Source organism: Salarias fasciatus, chromosome 1 (genome assembly GCF_902148845.1).
Source record: "Salarias fasciatus chromosome 1, fSalaFa1.1, whole genome shotgun sequence".
Classification (NCBI taxonomy): Eukaryota; Metazoa; Chordata; class Actinopteri; order Blenniiformes; family Blenniidae; genus Salarias; species Salarias fasciatus.
The window spans coordinates 989,439-1,002,117 of record NC_043745.1 but is presented as its reverse complement, the minus strand read 5'-3'; the positions used below and the strand labels follow the sequence as shown (position 1 = coordinate 1,002,117).

The 12,679-nt window shown below is 48.5% G+C and overlaps 1 protein-coding gene across 1 annotated transcript in view; it reads right to left on the bottom strand.

The window, feature by feature from the left end:
• Positions 1-12,463, bottom strand: part of LOC115392817 (solute carrier organic anion transporter family member 3A1-like) — a 60,528-nt gene extending 48,065 nt beyond the window's left edge. Inside the window, exons 1-2 of the mRNA XM_030097424.1 lie at positions 12,213-12,463; positions 6,500-6,959 (exon numbers count right to left, since the gene is read on the bottom strand). Of these exons, the coding sequence (XP_029953284.1) occupies positions 6,500-6,959; positions 12,213-12,371 (619 nt within the window). The 5' untranslated portion in view covers positions 12,372-12,463. The remainder of the gene's footprint in view (positions 1-6,499; positions 6,960-12,212) is intronic.
• Between the last annotated feature and the right edge of the window lie 216 nt (positions 12,464-12,679).

Below are 12,679 nucleotides of genomic sequence, written 5' to 3'. Positions count from 1 at the left end.
TCAGCACCCCCCTCAGCATCCCCCTCAGCACCCCCCTCAGCATCCCCCTCAGCACCCCCCTCAGCACCCCCCTCAGCACCCCCCTCAGCATCCCCCTCAGCACCCCCCTCAGCACCCCCCTCAGCACCCCCCTCAGCATCCCCCTCAGCACCCCCCTCAGCACCCCCCTCAGCACCCCCCTCAGCACCCCCCTCAGCATCCCCCTCAGCACCCCCCTCAGCATCCCCCTCAGCACCCCCTCAGCATCCCCCTCAGCATCCCCCTCAGCACCCCCCTCAGCACCCCCTCAGCATCCCCCTCAGCACCCCCCTCAGCACCCCCTCAGCATCCCCCTCAGCACCCCCCTCAGCACCCCCCTCAGCACCCCCCTCAGCACCCCCCTCAGCACCCCCCTCAGCCGGCCCTGCCTCAGGACAGCACCTCCACCTGGCCCCGTGCGCCCGGCCAGCAAAGACACAAAGACACCTGCTGTGTTCCAAATGCTAGAAATATCTATGCAAAGAACACACAAAAAGTGTCACTTTTTGACAAACACACAGACAAACACACACACACACACACACACACACACACACACACACACACACACACACACACACACACACACTGTTCCTGTTTCTTTGAACTTTTAATCAATATTTTCAGTTATGACCTGTTCTGTGTTTCAGTGTGTTTGTACTGAAGTAGTATTGCTGAATTTATTTTTTATTTTTAATTATTTTTGCATTTTCTTGAAGAGAATATGTATGGGTGGGAACTGACCCATAACACCATGGACGTTATTATAGTTATTAATTTTTAAATGAAACAATAAACCAAGCAAACTCATTTCAGACATGCGTTCTACACCCCTCAGTAACATTCAGGTAACAGAACAACTTTTCATTTAATTATTGGATTCTCTTGACGGTGATTTTTCGCTTTCTTAATTGAATTCAAATTTAATTGAATTGATTAAAAAAAAAAGAGACCCACAACAAAACTATCAAACCCAACAGAGATGGAAAACAAAACTGGATAATAGGATGTTTTTAATGTATTTTAAAGCTGATTTAAGACACAGGTCCAAACTGACCCATCAACACCAGGGGTGGTATCAGAAAGCTAACACAGGAGGAAGGTTAAATCGCCACAGAAGAAGACGGTTTGAGTGAAAACAAACAGAAGAGCCAGACCAGAGAGATCAACAGAGGTCAGAAAGTAAGAAGAATAAGAGGATCTTCAGCACTGATGGACAGTGAAGCGTGAGACACACACATTTCAGCCCGTTGACACGCCACACCTGACAGCTCTCGGCCGTCGTCAGGATTTCAATAAATAAGTAAAATAATAAATAAAAGTGGCATGACCTTAAAACCCCTCACATTTGCATTTGACAGCAGCCACATCAGCAGTGAATGGCAGCATGAGTAAAGAGTAATCTAATGAATAATCTCACTACTTTCTCCAGCGTTGCAACGCCGCTCCTGTTGCTGGTAATGATATGAGGCGCGGTTCTGTTGCTATAATTCACCTTCCGGCTGGTTTTTCCTCCTCTGGAGTCCAGCTGAGGGCGGAGCAGGAAGTCTGGTCCAAACCGGACTGGAGCAACGCGCGTCACATGACAATGGCGCCCACACAGCGGTGCATTCAAGTTCCAGCGTAAAAATCATTTCCTTTCAGATCAGACACCTCATTAACATCCCTCAGCCCGTGCAGTTTGACAGGAGACAACTGAAATGGTTCTAAACTGTTCACGGTGTGCAAGCGGGAATATAGTCTGAGAGAATTTCATGATTCATTCTCTGCATTTCACACACGTGTGTCTTAGAAGACACGATTAATGACAGCAACCACATTAAAATCTGAATTTCACAGTTCAGCTTACTAATGTGGGTTTTTCATTCAAATTCTTTTACAAATGCAGAAATGCTGTCTTACAGTTACAAATGAAATGTGATGGTTGTCTTGTCTCATATCTTCACACAGCAACGTTTGAATACTTTAGATTCATGTAGTGTTTACCTGGTTGTAATTTATTCTGTCAAGAGTCCATTTATTTCATTAATCATATATTCAGTTTTATTATCAATAATTGAACATTCATCTAGAAGTTCCATTAAGAGAGGATCCAAATTCTGGGACATATTTAAACATGTTTTCTTCATGCCATAGTAACTTTGCCTGGTAATCAGTTGCTATCAAAATATCACAACTCCGTACACACAGTCAGCGCTTCCATTTGTACGTGTCAAAGAAAAACATTCACAAAACTGGAAGCATGGAAAGGGGAATACAGTTTGAGATGGTTTCTTCTCATTATTATTATTTACTGTCTACATTTTACTCACATTACCTGAAAGACATTCTGTGTAACAAACTGGTTGTGTGGTGCACGCATATTTTCAATAATGGCTGTTGCTCAAGAATTGTTGCCATCTGTGTCTCACATTTTGTATGTCGTTAATAGACTGCAAATCACACGCAATCTCGTCCTCCATGTTTCATATCGACTAAAATATATCTCAACATTTAGAGACTGATTGCAATTGATAGTTTGAGAACGAACTCTATTGTCACAGTGTGTGGACCCCCTGGAACAACCGTGGTCACCCCACCGACAACAGTCTAGCTCCGCCCCTGCTTGGCTCACCGGTACTTCAGCAGCCACAGGATGAGGAGAACATTTCACAAGAAGAAACTGAAAAAAATGAAGGCGACAGCATCTCCTCCAGAAGCTGAACCAAAGGCCCCGTTCCCACGGCAACAAAACGGAGTGAAAGCCGTGGTGTTTCAGGGTGTTTGGGCCTTTCCTCCACAAGGACACCAAGCAACGGGTCGCCACGGCCAGTCTGGAGCAACTCGGGCCTGTCGTTTGCTCGCAACGTCGCAGTATGAGACAGAAGAGTGTGTGTGTGTGTGTGTGTGTGTGTGTGTGTGTGTGTGTGTGTGTGTGTGTGTGTGTGTGCGTGAGTGAGTGTGCGTGTATGTGTGAGATCTGATTAGCTGTCTTGGCTTCATGCTTCTCCTTACGCTGCCCCCTGTGGGTCTGTCATGCTCACTGCAGCTCCTAACCAAAATTTTTAATGCCGGTCTGTGTCAAACGTCTGTCGAGCCCTCCACCAGGAACCACATCACCCAGACAGGAGGACAGGAGGACAGGAGGACAGGAGGACAGGAGGACAGGACGACAGGAGGACAGGAGGACAGGAGGGCAGGAGGACAGGAGGACAGGAGGACAGGAGGGCAGGAGGGCAGGAGGGCAGGAGGACAGGAGGACAGGAGGACAGGACGACAGGAGGACAGGAGGGCAGGAGGACAGGAGGACAGGAGGACAGGACGACAGGAGGACAGGAGGGCAGGAGGGCAGGAGGACAGGAGGACAGGAGGACAGGAGGGCAGGAGGGCAGGAGGGCAGGAGGACAGGAGGACAGGAGGACAGGAGGACAGGAGGACAGGAGGGCAGGAGGGCAGGAGGACAGGAGGACAGGAGGACAGGAGGGCAGGAGGGCAGGAGGGCAGGAGGACAGGAGGGCAGGAGGACAGGAGGACAGGAGGGCAGGAGGACAGGAGGGCAGGAGGACAGGAGGACAGGAGGGCAGGAGGACAGGAGGGCAGGAGGGCAGGAGGACAGGAGGGCAGGAGGGCAGGAGGGCAGGAGGGCAGGAGGGCAGGAGGACAGGAGGACAGGAGGGCAGGAGGACAGGAGGACAGGAGGACAGGAGGACAGGAGGGCAGGAGGACAGGAGGACAGGAGGGCAGGAGGGCAGGAGGACAGGAGGACAGGAGGGCAGGAGGGCAGGAGGACAGGAGGGCAGGAGGGCAGGAGGGCAGGAGGACAGGAGGGCAGGAGGGCAGGAGGGCAGGAGGGCAGGAGGGCAGGAGGGCAGGAGGACAGGAGGACAGGAGGGCAGGAGGGCAGGAGGACAGGAGGACAGGAGGACAGGAGGGCAGGAGGGCAGGAGGACAGGAGGGCAGGAGGGCAGGAGGGCAGGAGGACAGGAGGGCAGGAGGGCAGGAGGGCAGGAGGGCAGGAGGACAGGAGGACAGGAGGACAGGAGGACAGGAGGGCAGGAGGGCAGGAGGACAGGAGGACAGGAGGGCAGGGGGACAGGAGGGCAGGAGGGCAGGAGGACAGGAGGGCAGGGGGACAGGAGGGCAGGAGGGCAGGAGGACAGGAGGTGCAGGAGGACAGGAGGGCAGGAGGGCAGGAGGACAGGAGGTGCAGGAGGACAGGAGGGCAGGAGGGCAGGAGGACAGGAGGACAGGAGGACAGGGGGACAGGAGGGCAGGAGGGCAGGAGGACAGGAGGACAGGAGGACAGGAGGGCAGGAGGGCAGGAGGACAGGAGGACAGGAGGGCAGGAGGGCAGGAGGACAGGAGGACAGGAGGGCAGGGGGACAGGAGGGCAGGAGGGCAGGAGGACAGGAGGGCAGGGGGACAGGAGGGCAGGAGGACAGGAGGGCAGGGGGACAGGAGGGCAGGAGGGCAGGAGGGCAGGGGGACAGGAGGGCAGGAGGGCAGGAGGACAGGAGGACAGGAGGGCAGGAGGGCAGGAGGACAGGAGGACAGGAGGACAGGAGGGACAACGCTGCTCAGGGTTCCTCTCTCCGGTTGCTCTGAATATGATCTCACTCTACTTTATGTGAAATCAGTTTTACAATCTGCAAATCAACACAAACGGTCCTTCTCACACTCACAGGCGGATGTAAGTGACCGCAGGTCCAGACACAGGACCGGTGCATGCTGGGAGGCTTTGAAACGACAGCAGGTTTGCTGTCAGTGTTGCTTTGCAGGCCTCTCTGCTTCCTCCGTCTGTCATTGGAGGCCATATTGATCCAGGCGAGGCGAGGATGTGACCGCAGGAGAGCGGCGCCTCTCTCACTCCTCTGGTTTGCTTTGACACTGAAAGCTCTGGCTGGGTGTTTGCTGAGCTGCTCCTCGCCGCCTCTCTGGCCACAGAACCTTCTCACAGGCGGCAAGGAGAGCCGAGCGCGCTCCGCCGCTCACGTGAACACCTGGAACTGCAGCGCCACCGCAGCAATCGTGTTAGTTTTCATTGGTCCGTCGCTAAGCTAAGGGGAGGAATTAGTTTATGTGTATTGGTTCATTGCTACTTCAATTTAGATTTACTGGTTGTTAATTTATTCAAGACTTTTTCCAGGGACTCTCAAGCCATGGCTTGCGGACTCCCGGGGGTCCAAGGACCCCAGTTTGAGAACGGCTGTACTGAGCGTCCTGGAGACGTCAGCGTCCCGCGGCTACCAGCCGCTGCTCAGCCCTTCACTTCCTCTGCAGCAGCATCTTCCATTTACGACTGGTCCAAGAAATGACAAACCCGCCCGTCAGCTGATGACTAACCATGACTCAGAGAGATTACATAAAAGATAATTATAATAAAAATAAAGGAAGGTGCATGATTTTCATGAATGATGCTAAGAAAAACTCTACAGTTACTGTTGCTGTCCTTCACTGGACGAATCCAACGTGTCGCCACGTCTCTTTCACTTCAGCTGCAAATCTGCTGGAGTTGTTTGACTTTGACACCCGCTGATGAAGGGCATTGTTGTTGTTATGATTGTTATTTTTTTTCAATGCTAAGTTTCAAATATCTGAGTGAACATGTGTGAATGTTTGTCACATAACGGACGCAAAGGTTCTTTACTCCAGTGGAAAAGCATAATCAGTGTAAGAGCATGAAGGAATCTGGGCAGAAAGATGGTTCTGGATGTTTCACAGTCCATCAGTCGTTTGGCATTTTTTGTTGCCCAGATGTATTAAATAGGTTTATCATTTCATATTTGCTGCTTTGTGAAATCCACCTTAGGCTCTAACACTTATCAGGTTGTGTTTAAACACTGATATTTCCATTGTGATGAGCTACCTGCTGGATTCAGTCTATACAGGATGTACCATCATTTCTAGGAAGAGCACTAAAGCCGTGTCCTGTTAGTCCTTCTTCCTGTTTGGCCCACACACAGTTGTTGATCTCTCAACAATACCAATCAATACACTTTTCCAAAGGCTGAAATGTTCTTTATAATGGATCACTCAACGATATATATCAGTGCTTTGTTGTTGGATGACACACTTTTAAGAGTGTTTCCCTGCTCTGTGTTGCTGAAAGCTTTAATAGCTCCGCACAAAGTGATCCGCCAGGCTGATGAGTGCGATCGCTCCTGCGGTGTTTGTGGACAGAAGAGAAGACACTACTTTATAATAAAGCTGAGCTGATGGAAGCAGGATCCGTCATCTTCCTCCAGCGTATGGTACCATGAAGAGAGGCAGACAGTCTCACACACACACACTCACAGGCTTTTACAGCAAAACCGCCCAGGAAGAACATGCAAACTACAATACAAAGAACCCTGAAGTCCAACTCAAACCGGGGCCTTGCCTGCTTGGAGACGACGGCGCTAACCGCTGCAGCCGACAATCCGCCGAAACACCCGTAAAACAAGCAGGCAGCTGACATGATCAGTGGTCGGTCAACCTTTTTACCGAGCACCAAGAAACTCACCTATATAGAGCGAGGAGTCCTTCCTGTGAACGTGGTCGTCGATGTAGGACACTCCCAGAGGCTGCACAGGAGTGGCCCCGATGCCCAGCAGCACCTGGGCCCCGATCAGAAGGAGGTACATCATGTTGGTGTTGGCTCTGCTGCCACATTGGAACCCAGAGTCTCGGTTCTCTGACCTGGTGATGTTGGAACAAACATCCCTGCCGTCCTCGGCATGCCACGAATCCCCGGCCTCGTACTCATACTGATGAGTCAGGAACTCCGGCAGAGCCGACAGCAGCGCCCCCAGCGCCATGACAATCCCCCCGCAGCCGATCAGGCGGGGCCGGTGGGCCTTGGCCCCGAAGTAGCTGACGAACAGGATGAGAGCCAGGTTGCCGATCTCGAAGCTGCTGGCAATGACGCCGACGTCGGCACTCTGGAGGTTGAAGCGTCTCTCCAGCGTGGTGAGAACACTCACCTGACAGAGGAAGGAGTACAAAGAGGCGTTACAACTGGCACACAACGCTGCACACACAACGCCGCACACACACAACACTGCACACACAACGCTGTACACACACAATGCTGCACACACAACGCTGTACACACCACCGAGGGCTGACTCACTGAGAGCCTGGATGAGAGCCTGAAGGCTCCACTGGCGGGCTGACTTTCACAGGTCATCAACTCAGAACCACACCAGGAGGGTCTCACTGCAGTGTGTGTGTGTGTGTGTGTGTGTGTGTGTGTGTGTGTGTGTGTGTGTGTGTGTGTGTGTGTGTGTGTGTGTGAAAATAGTTTCCTTACTTATCAGTTTAATTTGTTCTGTGATCTACTGGTCTGAGCAGAGGATGAAGCTCGTGATGGCGGTACTCAGTGTGACTTCTGCGCCTCAGAAAGCGTGTTGTTACTACTAATTCTGTTCAGTAGGGCTGCCAAATATATCACAAGTTTAATGGTATCATAACAGTAACATGCTATACATACTGTATATTGTGGAAGACTGATTGAATTGCAATAAATTAAATGTGTTTCAGCTGCTGTGCATGTCAACACACACAAACAATCATATTCAGGCGAATCGGTCCAGAGGCCCCTCAGAGAGCTCTGAGCATCCTGATGGGGACAGGACGCATATCCCTGATACTAACACCATTACAGACCCTTTCCATAAAATTACAATATCATGGAAAAGTTTATTTATTTACATATTTCCATTCAAACAGTTAAACTTCCATAGATTATAAATTCAGGGCCCACAATCTGAAGAATTTTGAGTATTCATTTGTTCATTTTTACATAATTTGGGCTTCCACCATATGAAACCCATAAAAACATGAATTGAAAACATTAGAATACTGTGGAGAAATCACAATTTACTTCTCAGTTTTTGCAGAAAAAAAAGACAGAAGATCGATCAAAATCTGGTATTTTCAAAGCGATCTGTCAATCTTCAATACTCCGTTGGGAACCTCTTTGCCTCAATCACTGCCTGGATGCGCTGTGGCATTGGTGCCGTCAGCCTGTGGCATTCTGGGAGTTGTGGAAGTCCAGTGGTGTCCTCATTGTCCTCTTGATAAAACCCCAGAGACTCTTGATGGGGTTCAGGTTGGCCAGTTGGCTGGTCAGCACAGTGATGGAATGGGATTTGAACCAGGTTCTGGTGCTTCTGGCGGTCTGGGTAGGGGCCAGGTCCTGCTGGAAGATGAAATCTGCATCTCCATGCAGATCCTCAGCAGAAGGAATCATCCAGCCCTCTAAAACATCCTGGTAGACTGTCGCAGTTGGATTTGATGCACTTGGATCTCAGAAAGCAGAGTTTACCAACACCTGCGCTGGACACTGCACCTCAAACCACGACTGACTGTGGATATTTCACTCTGGACCTCAAGCAGCTTGGGTTCTGGTCCTCACCCGTCTTCCTCCAAACCCTTGGACCTTGATTCTCCAATGAAAGGCACACTTCACTTTGATGGGAAAGGAGGAGCTGGGACCACTGGCCAACAGTCCAGTCCTCCTTCTCCTCGGCCCAGCTGAGAGGTTTCTTCGGTTGGCTCAGGCTCAGAAGAGGCTTGACCCGAGGAAGCCCACAATTGTAGCCCATCTCCTGGACGGCTTTTGAAGCTGCGACTCCCGCCTCAGTTCAGTCTTTCTGGATGTCTGCCAGGTTCTTGAACCCTCTCTGTCTGATAATCCGCTCAAGCCCACGCTCATCTCTTGCTGGGGCATCTTCTCCGGCCACACTTTGCTCTTCCACTAGACTTCCCATTGATAGGCTTGGACACAGAACTCTGTGGACGGACTTCTGCACAGTATTCTAATGTTTGAATTCCTGTTTCATGAGTTTCATGAGGTAGAAGCCTAAATTATATAGAAATAAACAAACAAATATTTTTAAATTGTTTAAACTGTGGGCCCTGAATCTGCAATCTATGAAACTTAAACTTTTTGAATGGAATTATGAGAAATAAAAAAACTTTTCCATGAAATTCTAATTTTTTGGAAAGAGTCTGTACTTACTGAAACAGAGTATTTCACGATTGCACGATCATCAAACATTGTCTAATATTGTCTAATAGCACCCCACCCGATTCTCCTCTGAATCTGGTTCTACATGGTTCTTCCTTTCAACAGTGTCCTCTTTTTGCTCATGCAGAACTGTTGGTTTTTCTCTGTAAAAGTGACTTGAAATGAAAATGCGTTGTATTTGATACTGTATAAATAAAGGTGAATTGCATTGAATCAATACCATCTCATGTGGTCAATGGTTGAATAGAACAGAATAGAACAGAAGCCTTGGTTGTTGATGTACATCAAAATATTAGGACTCAGGGCGGAAAATTGACCCATCAGAAGGCAGCCAGTCAGCGTAGTGTATGTTTTATGGAGGAAGCACAGAATGGCTCTGGTAGTACTCAAATACTGACATTCTCACTGTTAGCCAAGAGCATGAACCACTGTCCCGCCTTCCATCATCTAAAATTACCCACTATCGTCTAGTATGGTCCAGTATGATCTAGAATGGTCTAGTTTGGTCGAATCTGGTCCAATATCTTCTAGTATGACCTAGTATGGTCTAAAATGCTCTCAGTCAGTGGTGATGACCTGGCGCATTGGGGTAGCTGCAACGGCTGATCTGCTGAACTGAAGAAAAGTGTCTCATATTATTTTTATATTTGTGTACGCGTGTTTTTTTTTTTTTGGTCTCACTTCTAATCATGCCCCCCTTTGGAAGAGTGACCTGAATTTACGTACCTTTTTTTTTGATTACCCCCCCAACTCATGTTTACCTTTTCAAGATAAGGCGCCGCAGATGGCTGCCTTGGTGTCTCTCCATTGCATCAAGTGCCTTGTATGGGCAACTGTACTTGGCCAATAAAAATGAGTTTGACTCTGATGCGGTCTAATATGATCTCGCTATGATCCAGTATGATCGAGCATGGTCTATTATGCTCTAGTATGCTCTTATCTGACCTAGTATTGTCTAAAATGCTCCAATGTGGTCTAATACGATCCAGTATAGTCTAATATGATGTAATATGATCTTGTATGATTTACTATGGTTGAAAATGCTAATGGTCTAATATGATCTGGTATGGTTTTATGTAGCCCATCTACCATCGAGTAGGGTCTAACATGATCTAGTATGATCTAGTATGGTCTAATAAGATCTCATATGATCTGGTATGGTTTTATTCGGTCTAATATGATGTAGTATGCTCTTATATGATCTAATATGCTCTGATATGGTCTAATATGATTTGTTATAGCCTAGTCTAATATGATGTAATATGCTATTATATGATCTATTACGGTATAAAATACTCTGATATCTTTTACTATGACCTATTACAGGGGTGGTGAACTCCAGTCCTGGAGAACCGCAGCCCTTCATGTTTTCCATGTCTCCCTGCTTCAACACACCTGAATCCCATGAAGAGTCGTGGCCAAATCCAGCAGAAAGGCTGATAAGGAGCATCATTACAATCAGCTGTGTTGAAGCAGGGAGACATGGAAAACATGCAGGGCTGCGGCTCTCCAGGACTGGAGTTCGCCACCCCTGAGTATGGTCTAAAATGCTCTAATATAGTCTAATATGATCTGGTATGGTTTTATATAGTCTAATATGATGTAGCATGTTCTTATATGATCTAATATAATCTAGTATGGTATAAAATGCTCTGATATGTTCTACTATGATCTAGGATAGTCTAAAATGCTCTAATATAGTCTAACATCATCTGGTATGGTTTTTATATAGTCTAATATGATGATGTAGTATGCTGTAATATGATCTAATATAATCTAGTGTGGTATAAAATGCTATGATATGTTCTACTATGATCTAGTATGGTCTAATATGATCTCATATGATCTGGTATGGTGTTATACAGTCTAATATGATGTAGTATGCTCCTATATGATCTAATATGCTCTGATATGGTCTAATATGATTTGTTGCAGCCTAATGTGATCTAAAATGATCTAATATGGTCTAATATAATCTAGTATGGTCTAAAATGATTTAATGTGATTCAATATGGTCTATTATGATCCAGTATGGTCTGATAGCAGAAAGACACCACAGGTATCTTCCTGTAAAAATTGTGTTTTTTCTTTCCAGAGTCACTTATCACTTGCTCATGTGGATCTGTTGAGGATGTTGTGGATCTGTAAAAGTGTCTGGAAATGACTATGTTGTAATTGGCACTTTATAAATAAAGCTGAATTGAACTGAGTTAATATGATTTAGCCTACCCGGTATGATCTAAAATGACCTAATATAATGACGTATGGCCTAATATGGTCTAATGTGATCTAGTATATTCTAATATTCATCTACAATGGTGTAATATGATCTAATATCATCTACATGGCCCAATACGATCTAATATGGTGGAATATGATTTAATGTGATCCAATATCATCTAATATCATCCAACATGGTCCAATATGATTCAGTATGGTCTAATATGATTTAGCATATTATCATTGTGACCTGGTATGGTCTAAAATGATCTAAAATGATCTAATGGCCTAATATGGTCTAATGTGATCCAGTATATTCTAATATGATCTGAGATGGTCTAATATTATCTAGTATGGTGTAATATTATCAAATATCATCTCATAGGGTCTAATAAGGTCTAATATGGTCTAATATGGTCTGATATGATCTGGGATGGTCCAGTAAGTTCTAATGTGGTCTAATATCATGATAATGATAACTGTCGTCCTCTGGAGCTCTGCTGTTTTGTGGAGATCACGTCATCTCACAGGCCCAGATCCTCAGTGTCAGAGGCCTCTCCTCTCCTCCTGTCCTCTCTCATCCCCTGCTCTCCTCCTCCTCTTCCTCTCCTCCTCCTCTTCCTCTCCTCCTCCTCTCCTCCTCTCCTCTCCTCTCCTCTCTTCCGGCGGTGGGTGACCATTATTTCATCGGCTGCTCTCCAGAATGACTCCCTGTCCTCACGCAGCGCTGGCCGCGCAGGCTGGAGCCCCGCCGCGGCTATGACGCGCGCATAGCGCAGAGGCCTGGCGGATGATACGCAGCAAGTCATCGATCAGGGAGCGCGGCGCGTCGCGTGCTCACTGGAGGATGACCTTATTCTAACGTGATCACAATGATAGGACTATTACCAGCATCAGCGGAGACGCCGCATCGTTACTCAGTGCGTGCCCGCGCGTGCCCGCGCCAAGACCCGGACCCTGCGTCTGAGCCCCCCCAACTCACCAGATAGGCGCCCACGGTGCCCTGCGCCAGCATGAGCGCACATTCGGACACCAGGAAGATCTTGATGTTGGAAAAACAGGAGGTCTTCTTCTGGCCGTCATCCTGCTCCGGGTCGTCGGTGCTGCTCCGCTCGGCGCAGATCTGGTTTTTCACCTGCATCCTTCAGCTCAGGCTCCGGTCGGCTTGGACGGCAGGGAAACGAGCGGGTCCGCTCCGGCGGGGGGGCATCTGGCTACGACGAGCACGAGCTGCACTGCAGAGGAAACGACGGATGGAGCACTCGGCCGTCCGCTCAGCATGACGCACCGCCCGTCAGCCACCGGCACCGCCCGCTACGGCACATCCAGACACCGACTGGACCGGCTCTCCGCATCCGGGACCTCACGGCTCCTGTCGGGGCGCCGGTGCTGACTGGATCCGGTTTCAGTCCGCGTCCGAGCTGCGATCCTGCGTCCTGAGAGGAGGGG